The sequence below is a fragment of the Euprymna scolopes genome, chromosome 33, assembly GCF_053919585.1.
Source record: "Euprymna scolopes isolate OS-2025 chromosome 33, ASM5391958v1, whole genome shotgun sequence".
Classification (NCBI taxonomy): Eukaryota; Metazoa; Mollusca; class Cephalopoda; order Sepiida; family Sepiolidae; genus Euprymna; species Euprymna scolopes.
In genome coordinates this window covers 38,475,028-38,502,248 of record NC_136514.1, presented here as the reverse complement: position 1 = coordinate 38,502,248, position 27,221 = coordinate 38,475,028, and the positions used below count along the sequence as shown (strand labels likewise).

Genomic DNA, 27,221 nt, shown 5'->3' with positions numbered 1-27,221 from the left:
TTTAGATTTTGTAATAAAGATTTTTCTATTACATTAAAAGAATATTATTGAATAAACAAAGTTAAAAATAAAGTTGCTTGCTGCGGAGATATTAATACCGGAAGTTCAGTGCGCGAGAAAGAAGTTGAAGTAAGCAGCCGACAAATTTTGTTTGAGTTGCGTCAACTTTTTGGTAAGTATTTTTTTAGGCTAAAAAAAAAGAGCAATTAATTGAAAACTGACTTATTTATTTATTTTTACGTAATAGTGATATACTTTTTTTATGCTAGATTAATTTGGTTTAATTTTCTTTAACTTCAGATGACGAAAAAATTTTTTTTAATTTTAAAAACTTTAGAAAATATTGTCAAACTTTTTATTTTCTTAAAATAAAATGTATTTTTTAACTTTCAAAACTGGGATTTAACTTTTTGTTTTATATATGAGAGAGAGAGAGAGATAAGAAAATTGTATCTAAAATTGTTTTTAAAAAAAAAAAACAATTTAAAATTAAAGTCAATAATAATTTTTAAAATAATAAATGTAATTTGAACTGAAAAAATAATATTGAATAAATAATATTTACAAATATAAAATGAAAAAATAATTATATAGTATAAAAATTGACATTTAGCCTGACGAATTCCTTCATGGAATAAAGCAAACATTTCTTACCATAAGTATAATTTATACATTTGCATAGCTCTACTCATGAACTGAGCACTGTTGAAGTTATTAGTGAAACAACTAACTTTGGCCAAATTATTGTGTAAAAAAATAAAATTTTCACTCCAAAAAATTTCAAAAGAGCCTTAAAATCTGAAATACTCTAATGAAAAAAGTAAAAATATATTTAAAAAGTTAAGATAAAATAAAAAAAATTAAAGCCTTAAAATCTGAAATACTCTAATGAAAAAAGTAAAAATATATTTAAAAAGTTAAGTCAAAATAAAAAAAATTAAATTCAAATTTAGGTTTTAATAATTTAATTTACTATTTTATGTTTTAAAATGTTAAAATTATATATAGTAAATAAAGACGAGAATAAAAGTTATATATACTGTTAATATATCATCAAAACTATAAGGAAAAGTAAGAAGGGGAAAATTTAGAAAAAGAAACCTCTTATTAGTGTTGAGCTTTTCTTATCTTGATAAGTTTTGCTTTGTTAAAGATTTATTCTTTGATAACATAAAAGACGTGTGTAGAAAATATTAGTTTGTCATGAAGATGTTCGTTTTAATTCCCTTCCAGAAATTTCTTTCTTGTAGTTTTTGATGCAGAAGAAAAAAAATTGAGTTTGGTTGGCAGCAAGTAAGAAGACAGAAAGAAAGAAAGCTATTTTTACTTACATACTTACTTGTTGATGGTGGTGATGATGATGCCGTTACTCAATTGCAGGCAATCCAAAGAATTCCATCTCTCTCTCTCTCTCTCTCTCTCTCTCTCTCTCTCTCTCTCTCTCTCTCTCATAAGAAAATGGTAAAATAAATAGTGGAACCAATGTAAATTAGTTCTTTCTCCTCTCTTAAAAAGTTGATAACAGAGAAAAAAAATGTTGGTCGTTATGATAAATTGGTATCCAGAGGATTTCATTACTTTGGGAATTCTGAATCAGTCCCGGAAATGGTTGAAGCAGTTTACTATTTGAAAGACATGTTTTTATTTATTTATTATTATTATTATTTTTTATTTTTTTGAAGAGCTAAATTTTTAAACCATAACTAAACTCTTTGCATGCATAGTGTTGTCTGCCTTTTTACATTTTTTTTTTTTTTTTGTGGCTTTCAAATCATATATACTGCTTTGGTCATTTCCAGGACTGGCTCGGGATTCTCTGTAAACATATAAAAATCCTTTGGATATCTAATCATTACAAGTACCAAAATTAAAAAAAAAATAAAATTAAATAAAAAGGCAAAAAAGAATACTATTTGTTTTTTTGTTGCTGTTTTTATTGACCACACACACACACACACACACACACAGAAAAGTGATTGTGTTCTATGACAAAGACATACAGGCGGGCTGATACATAAGACAAAGCTATCAAACCAGATATTGTAATATGGAACAAGCCCGAAAGAACTGCGCTCATTATTGATGTAACAGTCCCAAATGATTTTGGCCTTAATAGAGCTGAACGGGAAAAGATAACAAAATATCAGGACCTAAAAAATGATCTAAAACCCACATGGTCTCTGAAAGAAATAAACATTATACCGGTCGTGATAGGAGCAACTGGTTTAATAAAAAAGAACCTTCAGAAATACTTAGAAGCAATCCCTGGAAGACTAAACTGTAACGAGATACAAATAGCAGCCATAAAGGGAACAGCATCTATTCTTAAAAGAGCCCTCGGATATAAATTTAAATCATAACAGAATCAAGTGTTAGCTCCAGGAGGGAACCCCTTGATATCTTAAAACTTACTGAAGTTAAATAAATAAAAAAAATAAATAATTTATAACAAATTATAAAACCAAAAAGTTTATCTATATAAACAAAATTATAAACTACTGTATAATTTCGATTATTACACATTTAATTATTTTTTTTATTTATCATTAATAAAATATTTAAATGAAAAAAATAGCTTAAACTAAAACAAAATTTTTAAAATCCTATTTCAAGCTTTATTAATATTAAATCTCTTTTCTGTATGGCTTGAATATAAGGCTGAAACTACATAACCAGATTTCCTACCTCCTGCATTCGTCACATAATCAGCACTGTATCCTCCAGCTCAATAAGTTTGCTTGCTGATTGAACACTTCTGGCTCTTATCTATATCTAAAGTTGGGTATGTATACATTTGTGTGTTTGTATATACAGGGTAGCTAATATATCATAGCAAGTAATACTGGCGACTAATAAACATTAATTAAATCTTTTATTCCCCCTGATTTATCGGAGAGGGGCCTATGTTTTCAGTGGCGTCCGTTAGTCTGGACGATTGCCAGATAACCGTCCATTAGTTTTTCCTGAAACTTTGCCACAAATCGTATTTCATTAAATAGATGTGCACAGTAAAAAATTTCTTTTGCGAAAATTCCCATTGCATCCCTAGGGGCTCAAAAGAGGTCAAAAATGCCCTCAAATTGCAAAAAATGACACTTTTTACCCCATAACTTTTTATCCATACATTAGATTTTTCCGAAACTTGGCCAAAATGTGGAGCCCATTGTTCTTAATATAAATCCAGTATGGGTGACACTGGCAAAATTCTGGTTTGTGCCCCTGGGAACTTTTAGCGCTAAAACACCCCTTTTTGTGGCTCCTTTTTCATATTTCTCAACAAAAACTTGATATGTCCGACTATATAGTAGTTTTTCATGGTGATCAACTTAAGTATACATGTGTTAAGGCCTGAAACTGCACCCGTTATCCATTTACACTGGGATTCGGCTTCCTCGGAGGCTCAAAAGAGCTCAAAAATGCCCCAAAATGGCCAAAAATGACACTTTTTGCCCCATAGTATTTGATACATCCATTAACTTCATCCTGAAACTTGGCCAAAATGTGGAGGCCATTATTCTTAATATTAATTCAGTATAGGTGACCCTGGCAAAATTCTGGTTCGCATTTGTTTGCGACTTTTAAGGCTAAAAAAAAACATGCCTTTTTGGATCTCTGTTTTCATATTACTCAAAAACTTGATATGTATTTTTATATACTTGTTTTCCATAGTGCTGAATTCAAATATACATGTGTTAAGGCATTAAACTGCACCGTTTGTTCCTTTTCACTGGGATTCAGTGTTCACAGGAGTTCAAAAGGGGTCACAAATGCCCCAAAATTACAAAAAATGAAACTTTTTACCCCATCCATTAGATTTTTCTTAAACTTGGCGAAAATGTGAAGGCAACATTGGCCTTTCACACTTCTCACATTCATCATTTCTTCACTATTTTTTGTGGCGTCATCTCACATGCAACACCAGAGAGGGACCATGCATGTGCGGTTTATTTTAACTTATTTTATTTACTTTTTTATTTATTTATTTATTTATTCATTTTGGTTGATGTATCTTGATTAATATAAGTTAGTTTTATGATTTATGTATCTTTATGCCTTAAAGCTTATATAACGAGATAACTGGATTGAATTGCAAAATTAGGATTAAGACCATGAATAAACCATCCAATTATGGAGAGGCATTTATCTTATAGTAACATAAAGGGAAATGTTTACAATTGCCTTACAGGTCCATTTGTTTAATCGTAAAATTGATTATATAATAAAAACCAATATATATATATATATATATATATTAGTAAGAACAGAGCTGTTAAGTAGAAATTTACAAATAGTTTTTTATTATTCGGCAGAATACCCCAAAACTGGTGTGCTAGGAAATCCTTAATCCGCGGGGTTTCAAAGAATGCTAATTCTTCTCATCAGAGGAAAAACTGTTAGCAAAATGATCAGATAGTCACGCTAAAAATTAGCATTTCTATGTATTTGCTGGTCACTGCGTAGGATGAAACTAAAAGTTTTATAGGTTTTAGTCACAAAACTTAAAAAACATAAGAATATAAATATGGAAAATAGTTCATTCAGAGTTCAAGATTAAGGCAAAAAAACAACCAACCGTATGTAAAGAAGTCCAGTGTAATGGAGGTTATCAGTTACAGGTTAATGAACAACAACAGGTGCTCGCCTCAATAGTTCAAGTTGAAAAACAAAACGTCAGGAATTGGAGTTTAAAAATTTGAAGACATCCAAAATAATACTTCCATTTTGGCTGGATGGAAAATGAATATATATATATATGTATATATTGGACTTACATTTTTTGCATATATATATATATATATATATATATATATGTATATATTGGACTTACATTTTTGGATGTTACCATAATTGGATGCTTTTCCTTTCACCTTGCTGTCCATTCACGTGAAATCACCTTTTTTTTCACCATGTTCCCTCTGCTTCACTTTTTGTTATCAAGTAAGATCTTTGACTTACTTGTAGTTTCATCAAATACTTTTGTATGCAAAATCCGATCTAGCATTTTGCTAATTCCTACCCTCTGAAGAGAAGGAAAGTATTTCTTCAAAAATCCGTGGATTAAGGACTATCCACTTAATAAGTGTTTCCTTTTCAGATTAAATATGTTTTTAACTCTTTTTCAAAGTGTTTTTGAACATGTTTTATTAACTATTTGCTCATATATATATATATATATATATATATATATATGAAATCCAATCCCCTCGGTCAACTGCTAGACACGATTGTGAATAGTAGTCCTTTATGTTCAAAGTGGTAATGTTTTGATTAAGGTAAAAATAAGTAAAAAAAAAAAGAAAAAGTGTTAAAGATATACCTTTATACAAACCTACTTTTTATTTCTCTAAAGGCAACAGCACCTCACACTTGGCTTTCATCCATTTATCTGCCACTAGAACACTTAGCGATTAGGAATGTTACAAAAAGATAAATATTCTGTGAATACAACAGCTTTCATAATGCAGTAGAACCCTGGGACACGGCATAAAAAATTAGTAACAGAATACAGTACAGTATATGATATGTATATAATAAAATAACATTATAAATAACATTGTAAGGCAGCGGGGCAAATACCGTAACCAGGGGCCGAAAAAACATTGTATTCCACATTGTAACCTGAAAAAAAAACATATCCTAGGGCCACCGTATCCCGGGGTTCTACTGCATGTTTACAATGTGACACACTGCATGGTATTTGTCGTGGGGCAAGAAAAACCATGTTCCCTTTTCCCCCACTCCACTGTTTCATACAACAAAACATGCAACATTCCAGCATGAGAGAAAGAAGAGAAGAGAGGACGAATAAATCTGCTTAACAACAAACCGAAAGCGAGGCAAGTTGACCTACTTATGTCCCTCTTCTCCAGCATTCCTGTTTTATTTGTTTTGCTAAACGAAATATACATAAAACTTAATTTTTTATGATTAAAATCTAAATGATTGTCCTTTTGTTTTAGACGGAATTAATTCAAATACAATTATCAAACTTCTAAACTAAGTTTGATTGTAAAAATTTCGTCTGGAATTAATGACCTTCATTTATTCATTTCCTGAGAGCGACATCACTAGTTGGACTCTGTTGCCATGAAGAAATCACTTCTCAGCCAAAAATTTTAATCCGGCTAGGGGAATAAGAGTCCCCCGAATTGAGAGATCCAAACACTGCCGAAGGATCTCATGCAGCAGCAGCTCCAGCACCAGCACCAGCACCAGCAGCTGCAGCAGCAGAAATTCAAAGAGCCCTTTTCAGGGCTAGGTTCCTATGAAAGACCTTCCCTTTTGTTTTACTGCTTGTCGCCTCCTGCAACTTCCGGCGATCCTGCAGCCTTCAGTTTCCTGCATCTCCTGCCTGCAGCCTTCAGCTTCCTGCATCTCCTGCCTGCAGCCTCAGCTTCCTGTGACTCCTGCCTGCAGCCTCATGTGACTCCTGATTGCAACACCTCGCCTTCTTCCTGTGCAGCTCGATTCTGCTTTGCAGTCTGCTGCCTTCCTGTTCCAGTCCCAGACGTCATTCCTAGATCACTCCAGTGTCTAGGCCCTCGGTTTCTTCCGATCCAGACCAGGTCGAGACCATCCTAACGTCTAGTCTCTAGTTCCTGATGTCCAGCCGATCAATCCAGACCAGGACGATGACTCTAGACCACCCTAACATCTAGGTTCTCATTTATGATTCCTGATTCAGACTACCCGTACGGTCAGCTGACTACTCCAGACCTGATCAACATCTCTAGACTACTCCAACGTCCAGCAGACCAGTTCCTGAGAACAACTCTCGTTCAGACCATATTTATTTTCTGATGAATAAAAAGGCAATCTTTCGTCCTTTAAACGAACATCCTGTGTCTGTCATTCTTCTTTGCCTATTCACCGTTTTTCTGCCTGCGTCTACTTTCATAAAGTTGTTGAGTCAATTGTCTCCAGACGAATGGCCCCGCAACATATTTCCTTCGAGAAAGCTAAGCATTTCAAATAAATACCTCATCACGCTTCATTTGGTCATGACTCCTATAAATAAAATAAGTCTTTACAATCTCTATTTATATAAAGTTGGAAGGCTCTGGTCAGTCTTGAAAGACAATGGATATCCCCTGCAAGAGTAGCTGCATGTGTAATTATGAGGCAAGGGTTACACAATCTCTAACCACACCTCTCCTGCTTGAGTCCAGTGGCAAGGAGAAGTCCAGGATGATTGGAAACAATGCTGAGATAAGCGCAGAACACATACAGCACCTGGAATTCCTAAATGGTCACCCATTTTAGTACTGACTAAGCTCAACGTTGCTTAACTTCAGTGATCTAATGGGAACCGGTGTGTCAATGTGATTATCGCATATATATAAAGTTAGGTATGAATTATTTGGATTAATCGGACAATTGTTCTTATCTTGAGTGTGATCTGGTTTTTGTAAAAGAAATTTAGGTTTCTTTGAACTTACAATTGGTTAATGAGTTTAATTAATATTTTAATCATATATAATTTAGAAATAATACCCCCACCCCTAGCGTTTTATCTGATAATTTTATTGACTTTATATATATATATATATATATTTTTTTTTTTTTTTTGTATATTCACTTTCAACTAGATTCATGAATAGGAAACCCTGGAGTATAGAGTTAATCTCCTTTTCTCCTTGCAAAACCTGGCGACTTTTACACCTGAAGAAGGTCGAGGGTTACATCAACCGAAACATTGTGGAGATAACACTCAAGATGAGAACATTAGTCCGATTAATCCAAATAATACAAATAATCATACCTCATCTAAAAAATTCAGAATCCTAAAGTTAGATATGCTTGTGTATCTGTATGTACAGGATTCACTCCTAAACTAATTAACCGATCATGAATTTTCAATGCAGCTGCTAAATGCAAGTGGTCGTAATGTAGGCTATATTTAGTTTAATTTAGATACCTCTGATTTTTGTGAAATTTCAGCAATAGGTATTAGATATCAATTAATAAATATTCCCCAAATTTCTGACAGCAGGGCCACAAATTCGCTGACTGCAACCCCATGCAGAAGGGTAAAATCCCTCTGAAAACAGGGTCACCTGTAAGTCATGGATGCCAACTGAAGATGTTTTAGGACGGGATCCTGGTGGTTGGACCATTCTTCTGTTTCGGCCCTTACTTTGGCTTCTGAGGAGTTTCAGAATCTGAAGTTTCAGTCAGTAAATGTGCTAAATCACCATATTGTCTTCAAAAAATAATTCAACTTATACATTACATACAATGCTGCATATCAATTGAAACATCCTTCTAACGTTTCATTTCTTTTTTTTTTTTTAATTGTGCAGCACTCTTTGGAACAGAAGAAGGAATTTCTAATTTCGCAAGATGTTTTCGAAGCCCCGTCAACTAAGGCCATTTCTGCAGCATCGCCAGTGGAGCCACTTTGATGACCCAACCTGGTGGGATTATCCCATATTTCCTCGTATGTCCATGTACGAGCATCCGTTGAGCACACCCGTGGAAACTAGTGTCTTACCTCATGACCCCTCCAATCTTGGAGGTATCTCAGAAGTGTTGAATAATGAAAACGAATTTAAGGTAAGTGTTATCACAATCATTTCCTCTTTGTAATTTTGACAAAAGTGTTATAAAGTTAACAACACAAAAAGTTAACAACATATATATATATATATATATATATATATATATATATATATATATATATACTAGTATGGTGCCCGGCGATGCCCGGGTGTTTGGAGGTGTATGTACTTTGTACTGAGCACTGTTGAAGTAAATACTTAAAGTTTACGCATAAAATTATACTTTCGTATATTAATTTATGTGATTAAATGAAGTAGTCATATATATATATATATATATATATATACATACACACACTTCTGTGAAAATATATTTTGTTATAATGTATTCCAGTCCTTATTTAAAAAGCTCAATGTAATTACAGAGCAATATAGTGAATAATTGACAAAAGACTATATTCCAAAATTCATGATGTTGATCATCTTATAATTTGTTCCTTTTATTCAGTTGACATTTACAATTCTTGACAGTATCTGTTTCGTAGCACAAAATCAATCACTTAATCATTAAATTAATCACTAAAATTGAAAAGAAAAGTGGTAGTAGGAAGGCAGGCTCAAACCCATACCACGAAGGAGGAAAAGAACGTGAAAAAAAATGTGATGACTTTGCTGTTATGACCACCGCCAAACCGAAAGTGATGTAGGTTTAAATTAAGGCTAGAAAATCGAAAAAAGGGGATGTCTTTCGAAAATATCAGTGAAAAAAGCGACTCCTTCCTGTAGAAAAGTGCCCAGTTGAGGGTGAAGAAATAAATGTTTTTAGCCAATTTTTCAGTGTTTGTTGTCTGAAGGATCAAGCTTCAAAACGATACTGATCTTGCGAAAATCTGTTGCCTCTGTCGAAAGTTTTAGGCAGATATGCAAACATACATACATACATACATTTATATATTGGTAGCTCAAATTTTCGACCCAAACCGATTAAAAAGCTTGCCCTATCTCTGTATACCCTTTATGTAAAATTTCAAATGTTTAGACCAGAAATTGTCTTTAGTAATTTGGTAGAGACTGCAGAGATCAATTTTTTTTTAACTTTGACCCCTATTATGACTCCCTTAACATTTATTGTTTTGGGCTCAAATCAAGTTATTAAGTTAGATCCATGTCCAAGGAACCTATATCTAAAGTTTCAAGTGTTTAGACCCAAAATTGGTGGAGGAGTTTCGTAGAGTTCTCAAAGGTCAAATCGTTGAACTTTGACCCTTTAACAGCCAAATTTCTGGCCGAAAACCGATCACAAAGATATTCCCAAATCTCAGTAACCTGTATATCAAATTTCGAGTCTGTAGACTTGAAATTGACAGAGTTATTGTGTAGGGAAATGTACACAGACAAACACACACACAGACAGATAGACCCTTTCACTTTTATATATACTAGAATTTCAGCCCGGCGTTGTCCGGGTGTTTGGAGGTGTATGTTGAACAAAAAAATAAATAAATAAAAGCGGTCAATTTTTTTAACTTTGACCTCTATTATGACCCCTTAACATTTATTGTTTGGGGCTCAAATCAAGTTATTAAGTTAGATTCATGTCCAAGGAACCTATATCTAAAATTTCAAGTGTTTAGACCCAAAATTGTCGGAGGAGTTTCGTAGAGTTCTCAAAGGTTAAATCGTTGAACTTTGACCTCTTAACAGCCAAATTTCTGTCTGAAAACGGATTACAAAGATTTTCCCAAATCTCACTATCCTGTATATCAAATTTCGAGTCTGTAGACTGAAAGTTGACAGAGTTGTTGTGTAGGGAAATGTACACACAGACAGACAGACACTTTCACTTATATATATATGAGGTTCGATCCCTAGAAACAGTTAAACTACGCTGATGAGAGGTAATAACCTTGAAACACGCGTGTACGTAGATTACTGTTTTAAAAATAATAAATAAATAAAAATGTTATATGCGTCCAAATTAAAAAGGGCGACTTTCTAAGTAAATAAAAAAATGAGCTCCGAGGCGGAGCCAATATTAACCGTATGTATCGCTTGAAAAATAACAACAATAACAAAATATATATATATATATATATATATATATATATATATATATATATATATATAAAGGATAAAAAGAAAAAAACTCATAATTTATTTCTACACAATGCTGGGCCTCATCAGGTCTGTAGCTGCTTTATGAGTAATTAACTTACTGTTGTGGTTTGCCTTATTTATGGAGAGGGGAGGAAATAGGAAAAAGGGAAGGAAGATAGAATAATAGGGGGGGGGGCATTAGGTAGGATACTTGAGTAGGAGGGAGGGAGTCATTCAGGTGTCAGAAGAAGGAGTGGGGAAGAAACTAAGCTGCATGGTGTAGGTCATAAGGGAACGGAGGAGACCCAAGAAGTGAGTCAAGGAGAGTGGAAATTTAGAGAATTTAAAGAATTTCTAATAGAACACTGATAGAAAAATAATTATTATTTTTTTTTTGGTAGCAAGTTCACCTTGTCTGATGAGGTTTGGCAACAGGTCAAATAAATTATAATGAGATTGGACTAATTTTGTGTGGGATTTTTTTCTTTTTATCTTAATGCATGCTCTGTTTTGCATTGAGCTCTCACATCTGAGAATTCTTACAGTAACTACCTGATCTTTTTGGTACATACAGTGCTGGCAAAAAGAAAGTCCGCACTTGTCATTTTTTTTTTTCAAAAACCACAAATTTAAGCTAAATTCAATGTAACTATTTAAACAACCTATGCCTCATTTGATTCGCCTTTTATTCCTCTATAATTTTACCTGTTCATATTTGACTTTTAATTGAAGTTCTACCTGCCTAGGGTGAATGCCATGCTTGTAAATATTTTTTACCGTAATCATGGGATTTTGATGAAGTTCAAAGGTCACCTTGTTTTTTGTTATTTTCTTACTTTTTTCTATTTGAAAAAAAATAAAATAAATGTAGACTATCGTTAAGTACCACACATAGAGCATGGTTATTGAAAAATATTTGGCAAAAATTTGAACATGTCTTATTATGCAGCCTTCCCTCTGCCCTTAATCAGCAAACTTGAAAAAAATGTTAGGGATGACATGTTTTTTGGTGGCTAAAAAGTGGGTGCTCATTTTACATTAAATTTATATAGGAAAGTGATCCCCACTCTAAAATGTTAAATTTTAAGTTTTTTTTCAAATTCTTTTCTTTCATATTATTTATAAAGGCTGTTTAAACGTATTAGGCAAAAAAAAAGTAGATCTTCATTTTTTAGGGATTAAGCGGCGCTGGGTCACGTAAAAATTTACCAAATATTTTTTTATATAATTATTTATTTTTATGCACTAAGTCAGTTCATTTTTATTTATGTCTTCATTGTAAAGTAGAAACTTACTTTTTAGCGAGAGTAACTGAAACCCTTTATTCTCTTCTTCTATCTATATTTAATAAAATAATCTCAATTATTCCCCTCTACAAAAAGACATTATAGGATCACAAACAGAAATCTAAAATGATCACATTACTTGCCAGTACCTGATGTATGTTTTCTAGAAATTATCAGTTTGTTTCATTCAAATTCGTAAATACCGACAATATTTTTTACCCAATTCATTCTCTTACAATATTCATACAATGAGAAGGTAGGAGTTGATTTCACTGTTTCAATTCTCAGTTGACACCAGGACCTTTGCTATATTAGACTCATTGTCACAAGTGCATTATCTGTGTTTAATTTCTCAATTCCGTGCATTTAACATTCACTCATTATGGCTACTTTGCATAAATAGGCACCTCTCCTTTCAGAATCCATTAAGTTCCAGTCAATTTGATTGGTTGTTCACATACGTTTGATCATTTTGACTTTGGGTCACCAGTCAACGTTGGCACACAGGTTCTACTAGTTTAGAATATAAAACGATGCCTTTACATGTAAAATTAAAGATTTTAGTTATGTTACAACAGCTGTAGCATAATGAGCATGCCATGATTTGGAATAACTCCATGTCAAATCATCCAGAAATGTAGAAATTTGAAACTAATATCCACAGAATTTGTTGTAACTTGCAACATAGCTGGGCATCATGTAATGCCAAGCAATTTTCTGATTTAGAGCATTTTCTATGTTTTTGTAAGCTCTGAATGATTTGACGGAATTAGTTTTTGGTGGCGGTACAGCTGCAAACTGGAGGAAAGGATCCCACCAACCATGCTTCATCGGAAACTTCATATTGGTTAGACTTTGGTTACATTACACACTTGGAACATCAAGTGGTGTAGTATTATATTAGTGTGCCAGGGCAACACCAGATAATCCTGATCTATTATTATTATTAATATTGTAAAATGTTATGTTGAGGAAATATCCAGAGAAAATTTTTTAGAATAAAAATATTTATGTTAGAAATGAAAAGGAATGTTAGTTTTCATAACTAACGCAAACAAGAACGTTAGCTAGATAAACAACTATACATGACGGATATCATGTGGTAATCATGAGTGATACGTGTTGATGACGTCATTAGAAGAGAGATGTTTTGTATACATAGGGGTTTTAGTTAGTGGTTGGAGCTTGAAGAAGACAGAGAGTTGAGCCGACCGGTCATAATAGCTCAAATCACTTGGAGGAACAAGGGATCCAATGCCTGCATGCAGCTTTCCATGGGGAAACATCTGGGATGAATCTTCTGTGCAGTTTTCCGTCAAACAAAACCAAAGATGGACCAGGTATGTTTCTCCAATTGGCCTGGTGAAACCTCCAGAGAAATGTTATGTTTCTTTTTGTTGTAAATGGTATATGTCCTGGTTAAACACTCATCACGAGATGATCATATATGGGTAATTCCATCTCAAATCATCCAGAAAAAAAAACATCTTTGACACCTTTACCGCTCGGATTTTTTCCAAACTTTCATCATATGTTGGTATCATAAAAACTAGGGAATCCTGAAAATTTGAGCTTTTAATTCTAAGCGGTTCCGGAAATATCGCAATTTTGGTATTTTACGTATATCGCGTTGAGGCGCAAATTCGTGAAATTATGAAATTACGTTTTTGGCCATAAATCAATTTCTAGACTAGGTAGAACCTTGAAAATTTTCATGGACAAGGTTTTCCACACAAGGAATCCAAAAATCATGTTTAAAATCTCTGAAAATTAACTGTTTCTGAGTTATTGAACTTTTAAGCTCAGATTTGGATATTGGTCTACGGCTATTCAAAAAAACATGTGGCACTATTGGAAATTGAATTTTTTTTTTTATTCCTAGACATTTATGATAGTTTGAACTTAAATTCCTTCAAAAAAGGTGTTTGGTTCTTTTCTCGTTAGCTCACAATCGAACCTCAAAGATGGGCCTCACTTCCAAACAGAGCAGTGTACAAAGAGTCACTTGACTTCACCATCACCGGAAAGTTTGGAAAAAATCTGAGAGGTAAGGGTGTAATGGTCTGGATGATTTGAGATGGAATTACCCATATACACATTATATATACAAGTAAGCTGTTATACACACTGGTTTCTGTATACAACCCTTCTATATACAATAGTGGTTCGACTATAGGTACAGCAGGCCACCTTTTGCATCAACTTCGGAATACACGTGGATATCCAAGACACTAAAAAGTAACCTGAGGAATACATGGCTTGACTGTGTGACGTAATTTGACTACATGCTACCTGACTGATGTTGATACTTTGGACGAGATCACATGAAGAGCAGATGTAAGACTGTTGCAATAGTTTTCATATAATAAAGCGTATGATTAAAAAAAATCGTTAGTATTGGAAATTTGATCAAGTGTCTTACTTAAGGGGACGATTCATCAGGAATTTGTTTATGTTGGACTTGAAGACATCCAAGTTGTAGTCAGGTGAGAAACAACTTTTTTATAGTTAATTTTTATTTTAACAGCATGCTTGTCTTATCTGTGTGTGTGTGTGTGTGTGTGTGTGTGTGTGAGGACATATAATACCATATACATGACAAATGTGATGTACCTGGTTCTGCTCTGCCACCTTCACTGTGGATAACTTTTCATCAATCATCTTGGGAGTTGATTCTGCCAACCAAAGACAAACGCATGCCAAACGAACACAAGATGATGATTGTTGTTTTATATATATTTTATTCCACTCCACAGGTATTATCTTTGCTGACTGGAGTGAACCAGTGATCTTGGCATGCAGACAAACCATCGCCCCCTTTTGAGGAGACCTTTGTCTCACATGTTGCTTGCATGTCTAGGAACCAACTCAATCAAAATTAACTAAATTTCTCCAAACCGGAACTTGTGACACGTCAGATCTGACCCCATCTACCTAGTTTTCCGGTGCAAGTTTTGATAGGTTTGATTTATGTCAAATCATGACACCCTGACCCTTCATTGCACCTGCAAAGTTCACTAACCTTACTGTTTTTCATGGTTGTTATTCTTCAGCTAGACAGATAAATGGATATATATAAAAACAGATAGATAAGCCCAATTCTGAATATTTATTTTCTAACCGGCATTGCCCAGCAGCTACATAACACTTATAGACACTGACGATAGGAACTGACCAATCAAATTGAGCCACATTCTACTAGCAATCAATCAGAAACCAGAATTGCTCCATAAAAATATTAAATCTTTTAGCATTCCCACACATAACTGTTTTTGTATCAACACAAGAAAGATCTTTGATCTTTGCCTGCAAAATTTTAAAGTCCAGGATTTATACAGAACAGCTGCCCACCGAAAACTTTTTCATCTCCAGGACTTGTACAGATTAGCTATTCATTAGAAACTCTTCTGAAATTAAACATGGTTTTCAATTCAAAAAGGACATTGCCTGCTGTTGCTCACCTTGGAATCTGGGACACTCGCTATACCCTAAATACCAAAACCTGGTGATGATGCTTTTAAAGTCAATGACAATTTTACAGTGACGATATAATACCAATGTGAACATCCTTTAATGCATAAAAAATAATATTTAAAAACATTATTGGTGGGATGTAAAAAAAATAATAGTCAAAAGATGTTTATACCAAACATTGGTCATGGTTTCCTATTATAATAATTATATATATTTAATTATATATATATATATATATATATATAATTAAATAACTCGAGTGTTATTTATTCTGCACTTCAAATCACCAAGTTTTTGATTAAATGCGACACTGTTGTCAAAACTTCCGACTTCCAAACGCAACAATCTTTCCAGCTGATTTCCACATGTCTGCATAAGTAACACGCCTTCTCTCAACTCGTCTCGTGCTCACTTCACATCCGCTTTTATAGACCAGTCTCATTTGCATAAACATTCACAGTCACGTGATTATTCACCACAAAACAAACTGTCGCACCATGTTAGTTTTTTCCTTTCTTTCTCTTTCATTTTGTTCCACGACCGACCCTTTGAATCATGCACATGTGCTAGTCAAGTAAGTCACATATTTCCCTACAATTATAATACTGTTTCAGTTAGAATTTGTAATGCATTTTATATTTTGTTTTCACTGATTAGGTGCGTCTGGATGTCAGCCACTTCAGGTTGGATGATATTACCGTGAAGACAGTGAATGATCGCCTGAAGATCCATGCTAAGCATGAAGAGCGCCCAGATGATCATGGCTTTATCCAAAGAGAATTTACCCGGCAATATCTTCTGCCAAAGGATATAGATGATGACTCTATCACTTCCTCTATTTCACCTGAGGGTATCCTCACTATACGGGCTATCAAGAAAACGATGGATGGAAAAAACGAGAGGATTATTCCGATCATCAAAGGTGATCCAGCTGATCTCTAAGATCTTAATATTCTCATGATGTCAATGGATTTTAGCCGGTAAGTTCTTCCAATGTGAATCGGAAAACAGTTTGATCACAGTTCATTATTTTTTAGTCTTTTAGTTCATTAGTTTTCTGCTCAAAAATTGTCTCCTTAGCTTAAATTTGCTCAAAAATTGGTTCATTAGCTTAAATTAGCTCAAAAATTGACCCATTAGCTTAAATTAGCTCAAATATTGTCTCATTAGCTTAAATTTGCTCAAAAATTGTCTCATTAGCTTGAATTAACTAAAAATTGGCTCATTAGCTCAAATTAGCTCAAAAATTGGCTCATTAGCTTGAATTAGGGAAATGGATAGCATTCAGAAAAACTTATACAAATTGCTTAAAAAAGAACCATTTTCAAACTGTATGCAAATTCAAAAAGAAAGAGTTAAAGAAAATTAGACGAGTGTGTAAGTTTTTTTTTATTAAAAATAATACAAGAATATGAAAAATATTGAACAAAAAAAGGTTACCACACTAAAATTTAAAGCCAGCAACCTCAATTTCAATATGGAAATAGATATCAGCAGTGCTTATTTGCAAAAATTCTGGAAAAGCATTGAAAAGTCAACTTTACACAAGATTAATTGACAACTGTGCCAATTTGAGGAGTCAGTCATAAAAATTTTAGAGCGCTTTGAAGGTCCGTTAGCATTAGAAGATAAATTTGAAATAATACCTATAATTGTCACAATTTGTAAATAAACTTCTTGGAAACAAGACGCTTAACATAATCAATTAACTAAATCAATTAATGAAATAAAAATGAAAAAAAAAAAAACAAAGTTTAAAAAAGAAAAAATATGGAGCAAGTTTAAAATTAAAAGCAAATGTCATCTTCTATGTATGAAAATTACCAGTAGATTTGCTGTTATGGAGGATAATAGAAAGTAACTAGAAAAAGTCCTGTCCGGTTTTAAAGGAAAAAAAAAAGAAAACGCAGCACAGTATGTGTAACTTATATTTAGTAATTTTGAAGTAATCGGCATCAAGCACCTTCTGCCAACATGTCATCCATCGTTCAATCCCCTTGCAGTAAATCTTAGGGGTTTTTTTTGGACACAAAGAAGTTCATTAGGGCTCATTTCGACATGTCTCCAGCTGTTCAATCCCCTTATGGTAGAACTCTGGAGTTTTAGGATGCAAAATTAGGACTTGGCACAAGTTTGCTTCATTGAGGAAGGATTTATCATGAAGATGATTTTTCAGGGTGTGAAAAAGGTGGTAATCAGATGGTGCAAATCAGGTGAATAAGGTGGATCAGGCAAAGTCTCACGCCCAAGTTGCTGTATGGTATCCCTGACTACTTGTGCAACATGTGGCCTGGAATTGTCGTGGAGGAAAAACACACCTTTGCGATTTAACACGTTTTAATTGCTGTAACTATAGGTCTCCAGTAACCATTTAGTCCATTTGTAGTAGTTCATAATTAACCACTTGATCACCTGTCAATAAGACACAAAGCGTCAATGTTCTCATAAGAAGTAGTTGGATTTACAATAGTGACAGATCCAAATTAAAAATTCAAAGCGTGCGTAATCAAAATCCTTAGAAAAATCCAGTTTGCAAGCGGTTGAGAAGGAAAGATTATTTCGATGATTTAAAGTTTTTTTCCTACTTAGAGATAGTGTGACTGAGGTAATGGTGCTTCCATTACCAGCTAAAGATTTGTAATGACGGGAAGATTGTTTTCAAAGATACAATAGAGGTAAAAAAAAAAGGGTTGTGTTATTGTGACCCAGACAGATTGTCCTTGAAATAATTATGTTATGAGTCAAAAAGTGTGCTTCTGAACAGATACGTAGGTGTAAAGGCATTCAGTTGAACGGAAGTGAACTAGACAGTATGATTTCAGAATAGATAGAAGAAAAGTGATTGAAAAATAATAAAAATATTGGCGCTAAAGTAGACATAATGTTAATAGGAATACTACTACTAATAATAATAGTAATATTGTTATTATTATCAATAATAATGACAGTTGTAATAATAATAATAATAACAAAGAAGTAAATGAGTGATAATGAAATAAAATGATAATAATAATATCATATGAGCTAAAAGTAGTTATAATATATGGATAATTTATAATATAACTCAGTACTTTTCTGCAAGGAGGGGGTCACTTTTTTCACCAATATTTTCGAAAGTCATCCCCCTTTTCAATTGACTAGCCTTATTATTGACTTCCGATTTGGCGATGGATGCAACAGCAAAAACATTACAGTTTTTTTCACCTCCTTTGTAGTATGGGTTTGAGCCTGCCTGCCTGCTACAACTTTTTTTTTTTTTTTTTGCTCATCACACACCTCCAAACACCCGGGCAACGCCAGGAACCCAGGCTAGTTTTAAATGAATTATAGGAATAGAAAGTATAGAATTTAGATATTAAATTTTATTTCATAATATTTGAGAAAGTCTAGAAAATTATGTTAAGATTGCAATTAAATATACAGATATGAAAGGTGGCTAGAGAGTCTAAAGAAATTCAAAGGGTGATTGTCTCTTTATGGACAAGCAAAGTGATTAGTGGGGTGAACAATTAAGGAATAAATGCAAAGGAAGAATTATGGGTTAATTTCTCAGAAAGTAAACTTATCGATGTGAGATATGGGATTTATTTTGAGTTAATAGTTAGATAATTTACAGAATTTAATAGAGGCTAAGTAATTTCAAAGTTGCTGTATTTGTATTTTGTCTTATGTTTCTTTGGAAAGTTAGTTCACCTTTTGTATCTTTTTTTTTCTTGACTGCTTGCAAACTGAATTTTTCTAACGATTTTATCATGCACATTTTGGATTTTATCTTAAAAACGGTTTATGCTGTAAGCATGAATATTTCCGTATTTCTGTTCTAAAACACATTTTTAAAATGTCAACTTCTATATGTAATATTTTGTTCATAAATTGACAGCACGCCATATGGGAACATGCCCTTATTTCAAACAACAACTTATGGTATAAGTAAGAGATATTAAACAATTATATTATACGAGGGGCGTGTAATAAGTAATGCCCCTGACCCACTTCCAGCTGTCTGATCTAGCTGAAATTTTGCATGTGCAATGATTTATATCTCTACGGGTTATGTGGCAGATTACAGCTGCTTTACAGGTGTTTGAACTGAGTCAGGTGTGAAATGGAGCCTGTTGAATGTCGAGCAGTGATCCGGTTTTTGTATTTGAAAGGACGCACACCACAGGAGACTTTTGATGAAATGAAAGGAACTTATGGTAATAATGCCCCATCATATGACCTTGTAAAACGCTGGTATCATGAATTCAAACATGGCCGGAAGTCTGTGGAAACAGCTCCCAGACCTGGTCGCCCCCCCCCCCCACTTCTGCCATTGATGAGGCATCTGTCCATCAAGTTGAGGCTGCCATTTTGGAAGATCAGCGCATTACTATTCACTAAATAGCCCAAGGTGTCAAGATTAGTACAGGGTCTGTGGAAACTATCATTCATGACTATTTGCATATGCATAAGGTGTCTGCCAGATAGATTCCCAGGTTGCTCACACCATTCCAGAAGCGAGAACGCATCAAGTGCTCGAGGATGAATTTGGAGATGTGCCAAGAAGATGAGTCAAAGTTTTTCAAAAGACTGATTACACAGGATGAAACCTGGATCCATCACTATGATTCAGAGACCAAAGCCCAGTCAATGCAGTGGAAGCACTTGGACTTACCGCCTTCAAAGAAGGCAAAGGTGCAGCCATCCACTGGCAAGGTCATGCTCACAGTCTTCTGGGACTAGGACAGATTAGTGATGACAGATTTCCTGGCAAAGGGTACCACAATTACAGGAGCCTATTATGCTTCACTTTTGAGGAAATTAAGGGAAGCTATCAAAATGAAGAGGCGGGGCAAGATCAGCAAAGGTACCCTCCTCCTGCAGGACAATGCTCTAGTCCACAACTCGCATGTCGCCAGATCAGAAACACAGGCGTGTGGTTATGAAATCCTCCCCCATCCTCCCTACTCTCCTGACCTTGCACTCTCTAACTTTCACCTCTTCCCAGCCATGAAGTTGTTTTTGAAAGGAAAGCGTTTCCCAGATGATGCAGCCTTGATTTTTGAAGTCACGTCGTGGTTGGAGGACCAACCCGGGATGTTCTACAAAAACGATCTCCAGACCTGCATCAAATGATGAGAGAAATGCATAACTCTGGGTGGTTCCTATGTAGAGAAAGACTAATAACTGTGCCAAGTTTCGTTGCTCTACTGCTATGGGAAGTGGGTCAGGGGCATTACTTATTGCACGCCTCTCGTAGCACGTAAGGATTATAATTTTAAACTAACAACTTCTAACTTAAATGGAATTTAATTGTGTCTCCCCCCCCCCTTTCCTCCCTATGAAGGCAGTGTTAGATACACAGCTGATTTTTACCATGGAGAAGGTCCAGCTCCCTCAAAAGAGATATTCTGGTTTGGGATAAAAATAAAGATTTCTCAGTCTAGAAAGAGTTTTCCTTCATTGACCGAGGACAGAAAAGATGAAGTGTAATATCAAAAAGCATTATCTCTCTCTCTCTTTATATATATATATATATATATATATATATATATATATATATATATATATATATGGAAATGTATAAAAAAGAATACGAAAAGTATCAAAGCTTATAACTTTTCTTTATTCGTTTTCAATTGGTGACGTGCAGGAATACAAAATAATATTATGAAAAAAAAAAAATTAAAAAGTTTTTTTTCCAGATATACAAAATTCGTTGAGTATATATATATATATATATATATACTCAACCTATATACTCAACAAATTTTTTATCCACTGACTTGAAATTTGGTAAATAGGGTATTCAGGCATGGAAAACTTCTTAATCGGTTTTCATTTGGAAATAAAGCTGCTAAGGGGGTCAAAATTTAAAAATTGGTACGTATGAGGGATCATCAGATTTTTATCTGTTCCGCAACTGTTTCACAAATGTGCATGCATGAATGGCTCACATGATAGAATCCTTATGCTAAGAATAAGTAGGTTTGAAAACACTTTTTGAAGACGTGTCAAGCTAGCCTAGTGGTTATCATACTTGTCTCACTGTCTTTAGGTTTTGATCTCAGCTTGAGTATTTTTTGATTTAAAAGAAGTGGACTGTTTAGAAAAAACATAATAATCACATGCACATATCTCAGTTTTTGTATGAATTAAAATATAATGTCTACCGATCTGCTAGTATATCTAATATATAAAAGGCAAAATGTGTTTGTGTGTGTGTTTGTATGCTCCGTCCTTCGAACGACAAATATAAAAAAATTGTCCAAAAATATTCATTCCTTCACCCTCAACTGAGCAGTTTTCTACAAGTAGGGGTCGCTTTTTTCGCCGACATTTTAGCAAGTTATATCATCTTCTTTTCGCTTGACTATGCTTAATTTCAACATTTTGAACTTCCGGTCGGGCGATGGAGACATTGGCTAAGATGTCATGTTTTTTCTTTTTACCTTTTTTTTTTTTCTCCTTCACGTTACGGGTTTGAGCCTACTTGTCTACTATTACTTTTTTTTTTTTTTTAACACTTGTGCCTACTGTTATTTTGATTCCCCCCCCCCTTGGTACTACCACTTATAAAAGGCAAAATGTGTGTGTATTTGTATGTTTTGCAAAAATTTTTGACAGAGGTGACAGATCCTGACGAAACCGGTATTGTTGTCAAGCTCCGTCCTTCGGATGACAAATATCGAAAAATTGGCTAAAAATATTCATTCTTTTACCCTCAACTGGGCAGTTTTCTACAAGGAGGGGTCGGTTTTTTCATCACCATTTTCACAAGTCATCGTATCAGTTGGATTGACTATACCTAATTTTAATGTTCCAAATTTCCGGTCAGCCGATGGAGACATCAGCTAAGACGTCACATTTTTTTTTAACCTTTTTCTTCTCCTTTGTATTACGGGCTTGAGCCTGCCTGCCTGCCTACTACGACTTTTTTTTTTTAACACCTTTGACTACTGTTGTTTTGATTCCCCATCCTGTTACTACCACTTTTTTTTTTTTTTTTTACATCACCCCAGGGTTCCTCACTGCACCTCACACACCCAGGCACCCCGCAACTGTTGTTTTTGCCCCTCCTCGTGGGTCCTTGCTAAACAACCTAAACACCCGGGCAACGCCGGGCACCCCCGCTAGTATATATATAAAAATGAGAATGTGTGTGTGTGAGGACATTTCTCAACCTATGTACTCAATGAATTTTTAATCTACAGACTTGAAATGTCAGATTGTTTCTTTAATTTTTTTTTTTTTTTTTGTTGAAAGTTTTAACATTTACACAGGGTTATTTGTGATTTTTCTTTTTCCGTTCGCTTCTTCTTTCTCTTTTTTTTTATGCCTCACCCTTGCCACCACTTCTATATACCCGGGCAATGCCAGGGAACCGTGCTAGTTATGTATAAAGAGAGAGAAAGAGATAAAAAAAGGAACAAACCAAGTTATGTGTTCATCAACGTTTCGTCGTTATTGCGTGACTTCCTCTGCATGAATGAAATTAAGAAAACAAAACACTAGTACAAATATTTGAAAATATATTTTTGATGTAATGGAATGTATGTCCTTGTTCCATTTCAGAAACGAAAAAAAATCGGAAATTCAAAAAGGGGAGGAAGCATAGCGTTTTGAAAGGCAGTAAGATTTTTTTTTTATAACGTCATGTAACCGTTAATATATTTAAAAAGATATGATGCAATTCATATTCTTTTTGGAACAAATATGTCCGTTATAATGCAAATACGGATGTGTAACTGAAATGAAATGAGTGTATTTTTGTTATGTAATTTATTGACTGTTTATATGTATTAATTGGTGGTGCTTTCTATAGTTGTGAGAGAGTTAACCTGTGTCTAAAATTAAATTATGTTCTTTTAATAGGAGTTTACTTATTAATGGCGATACATTATAGAAACCTCCCTGTTGTTTAATTGTGCTTGAATTTGCAATAAGCCTGATACAAAAAGTCTACGTCATAGTTCATTTGAAATAAATTTAACTATTTTTGCTCGTTTGAAGTCAAAAGTATGATTATGCTGCAATGAATGAGAGAATAATGCATTCAAAGAATTGCTATTTCTTATATCTCTTTTTTACATTTTATGTGCATTGAGCCTTTTCTATAATCTATGTTGGGTTTCACCAACATGTATATGATGGCAATTTTGGCACGGAGCTGTGTATATGCCTGAATACATAGAAATTGGTTTGTTTTGGAGATGTTTTGTTGTTTTTAATGTTTGTCTTATAGTTTGTTTAGTGTGTTGCAAGTTATTGTATTATTGGTGTGTGTAGGTAAAAGAAGTCTGTTTATGAGAGAAATGTCTGGTGTGTATGATTTTTGCTTATTTATTCTGGAAAATATTTGTGTGACTTCTTTTTTTTTTTTTTTTTTTTTTTTTGCATTTGATATAAAATATGTAGGATATTGCAAAGTATTTGTGAGATATTTGAATTCTTCATCCAGATATTCTGGACTGCAAAGTCTGAATGCATGTAGGAAGAAACCAATTATCATACCTGTTTTTATTTTGTTATTATTGTGTGAGTAGAAATCTGTGCAATCATTTTTGTGTGTAATTTTGCAGTGAACTTTGAAGGATAGTTTATTATTGGATTTTATAATGAGTATGTCTAGAAAAGGTAATGAGTTATTGTTTTCTATTAAATAGGTGAACTTTATGGAGGGTTCGATTGAGTCGAATTTGTTTTTAATATTATCTTTATTTCAAGAAGAAAAGTTAAAATGTCGTAAATGTATCTAAAATATTCTGTGTTTGGAGGTAATCTAAATTTGAAAGGACCAGATTCTAGGAATTCTAAGAAAAGGCAGGCTAATATTCCAGTAAGAAGACCAAATTTTTTGCTTGTAGAAGTTGCTATTGAAGTCATGTCAGTTATAAGTCTAATAATTTTTATAAAAGTGTCAGGAGGAAACGGTAAGTTAATGTTTCATTTTTTTTTTTAGGTGTGTGTGTATATATATATATATATATATATAGTGGCACCAAAAAGAAAGTCGGCACTTGTCATTTTTTTCCAAAACCACAAATTTAAGCTAAATTGAATGCAACTGTTTAAACAACTTATACTTCATTTGATTCACCTTTTATTCCTCTATAATTTTATCTGTTCATATTGACTTTTAATTGAAGTATCCCAGTGTTCACATGAATTTAAAAAATTAACTTCAAATCAAGAAGGTAGAAAGAAACTCCGCACAATGGAAAATTGTTATTTAAGTGTAACTAATGTAATGTTCTAAAGAACATTAATGCAACACAAATGCAACAGGAACACAATAACTAGTTAATATTTAGTAGCATAGCCCTTCTGCAATTTGACAGCCTACAATCTTTTGAGTATTCTTTAAATTAGTCTGCGGTAATACTTCGGTGAAAGGGCATCCCACTTCTCTTTAATTTTTGTCCAAAGTTCTTCCAGATTTTAAATTTTACCATCGCATAGCTGTTGCTTGATGTAATGCCATATGTTTTCGAAAGGATTGAGGTCTGGAGATTGTGCAGGCCGATCTAAACATGGAATATCATGCTATTCAAGAAACCTCTTGATATTGCCAGCTGTGTGAATGGGAGCATTATCCTGCATGAATATGGGATTGTCATTCAAATTCCGGCCAAAGTAGGGTAGAAAATGCTAGTTAACATACTTCAATGTACTTGGTTAAATTAATTCAACCTTGCAAGCAAACTATAGGCCATGGACCATTGGCACTAATAACGTCCCACATTAAGAAAAACTGAACCTTCACCACCATCAAAACTGTGCATCAAGGATTAAATTCTTTGTCCTTCCTTTGACAGATGTACTGCCTACCATCACTGCCTAGCCTATTGAAATTGCTTTCATTGCTAAAATCACTTTCAACTAATATGAAGAGTCATGATTTTCATTGCATCTGACAAAGTTCAAACGGTGCTTTCTGTTCTTTATAGAAATCATTACTTGCATCTTGAAACAGTCTCACAAATTCCTTCAATCTTTTCTTAACTGTAGAAAGAGAGCACTTTTTAACAAGATTACACTGTTATTGGATTTGGAGAGCTGTTCCAAATCGGTTTCTGAGGCTGCGGATTTTGATAGCATTGTCTTCCCTGTAAGAAGTAACTCTAGGACAATCAGATTTAGGGGCATCATGAACACTGCTCGTGTTTTTAAAAAATGACAAGTGAGGACTTTTTTATCGCGACTGTATATGTGTGCGCATATATATATATATATATATATATATATATATATATATATATATATATATATATATGTTTATGTATACAGTGGCAGTCACTCAAGATGGGTTAAATCGGGTTCCTCCAAGGGAGGAAGTGTCAAGGGAATATGAGATTCACAAGCAGTCCCCGGTCTCTTGCATATTGTATTTTAGCCAAAATGCTAAGGAATAAAATATTAATCAGATATTGTTCGGCTGTAAAGTACCTTTTTTTCCCCCCCTTTTTTTTTTTTTGAGAATTTACCAAGCGACTAACACGTTTTCATTTTAATTTTACATTTCAGCTAAGTCCAATGGAGAAACAACTATTGATGCTTCTTGAAGTTTTACCAATTTTGATTTGAAGCTCTTTATACTTTCTGCACTGCTATGAATATACTTCCATGATAGCACAAGAGGACAATAAGGTTGATGTTGAGGTCCACATTTCTACCAACGGTCTTTCTCCATTCCAATTATCTTGTTGACTTTAGCATATGCTCAAACATGTTTTGCCTGCATGGAAACAATCACCTCGGTGTTAATATGCTAGAAGAACACCTGTCCCAGGATGGATAAAATTAATACCCGAACAAAATAGTTTTATACAACTTTTATGTCCTTTACAACAATTAAAATCAAAATATATTGAACTTTATGTTTAGAATCCTTATTCTGATTTTGATCAAAATCCTTTACATGAATTTGATTCTAGAAAATGCTTAAAATTTAAATTTTATGCCTGAAAGTATCCTATACCTCTATAAGGCCATCATTTGCCACGTATATCACATTTGGACTGGTGCATCTGCTACTAGTCTCTCACTCCTAGACAGGGTTCAAAAGAGAGTCGCCAACCTGATTGGTCCTGAACTGTCATCTAAGCTTCAGCCTCTGTCCCATTGATGAAATGTTGCATCCCTCTGCCTGTTTTACAAGTATTTTAATGGTGTATGCTCCGACAAACTACAAGCACTACGTAAATACCCCCGATAGCAGCAAAATCCCACCCCTACACAGTAGAGATTCCTAGATGTAAGAAAGCTTTCTACTCCAATAGTTTTTCCCTAGAACTGCTAGATTTTGAAACTCTCTTCTGGGATTCTGATTTCCCAACTGTACTGACATGCAGAAGTTCAAGTGTAATATGAACAGACATCTTGCTGCTCATCTCCCTACGTAATATCCCTGCAACTTAGTAGACCCCGACATCAAAGTGGCACTGTGCCTTGTTTGGGGTGAAAATGAAAAAAAAAAAAAGAAAAGAAAAGGCTTAAGGGGTCTTGAGAAGAAATCAAAATTCAGTGAATCTTACTTAATTCTAATAACTATGGATCAAAATGCAAATTTTGATTTTTGAAATTAAAGGTCGTGTCCATATTGTGACGGCGTTAAAATACTTTAAAGAAACAGAAATTTCAGAAATATTTATTCATTGCAAGAAACCTTTTGTAAACAGTATTATCAATGTATTCTGCCAATTATATTGTAAGAATGAAAGGAAGTAAAAGAATTTTGTCCTAACCCTAACCCTCTGCAGGGTGATCTAACACTTGCTCTAATGCATGTTATTGGCCTCATTTAATTCTGACAAATCAAATGTAAGTGATTGATGTGATCTATTTGAAATGATAATTAAACTTTATTTATTTCTGGCAA

The 27,221-nt window shown here is 33.9% G+C and overlaps 1 protein-coding gene and 1 pseudogene across 1 annotated transcript; one reads left to right on the top strand and one right to left on the bottom strand.

Annotated features, from left to right (window-relative positions):
* The first annotated feature begins 60 nt into the window (after positions 1-60).
* Positions 61-27,221, top strand: LOC145258200 (alpha-crystallin A chain-like). The gene is made up of 4 exons (XM_080116097.1): positions 61-172; positions 8,304-8,556; positions 16,016-16,338; positions 25,868-27,221. Exons 2-3 carry the CDS (start codon positions 8,344-8,346, stop codon positions 16,298-16,300), a joined length of 498 nt encoding a protein of 165 aa, XP_079972223.1. The 5' UTR covers positions 61-172; positions 8,304-8,343; the 3' UTR covers positions 16,301-16,338; positions 25,868-27,221.
* Positions 7,222-7,337, bottom strand: LOC145258431 (5S ribosomal RNA; annotated as a pseudogene).

Bases quoted from the DNA above. Each gene is read 5' to 3' on its own strand.
- LOC145258200 (XM_080116097.1), top strand. From the start codon at position 8,344: ATGTTTTCGAAGCCCCGTCAACTAAGGCCATTTCTGCAGCATCGCCAG. The intron at 8,557-16,015 runs GTAAGTGTTATC...TTCACTGATTAG, and splicing joins ATAATGAAAACGAATTTAAG to GTGCGTCTGGATGTCAGCCA.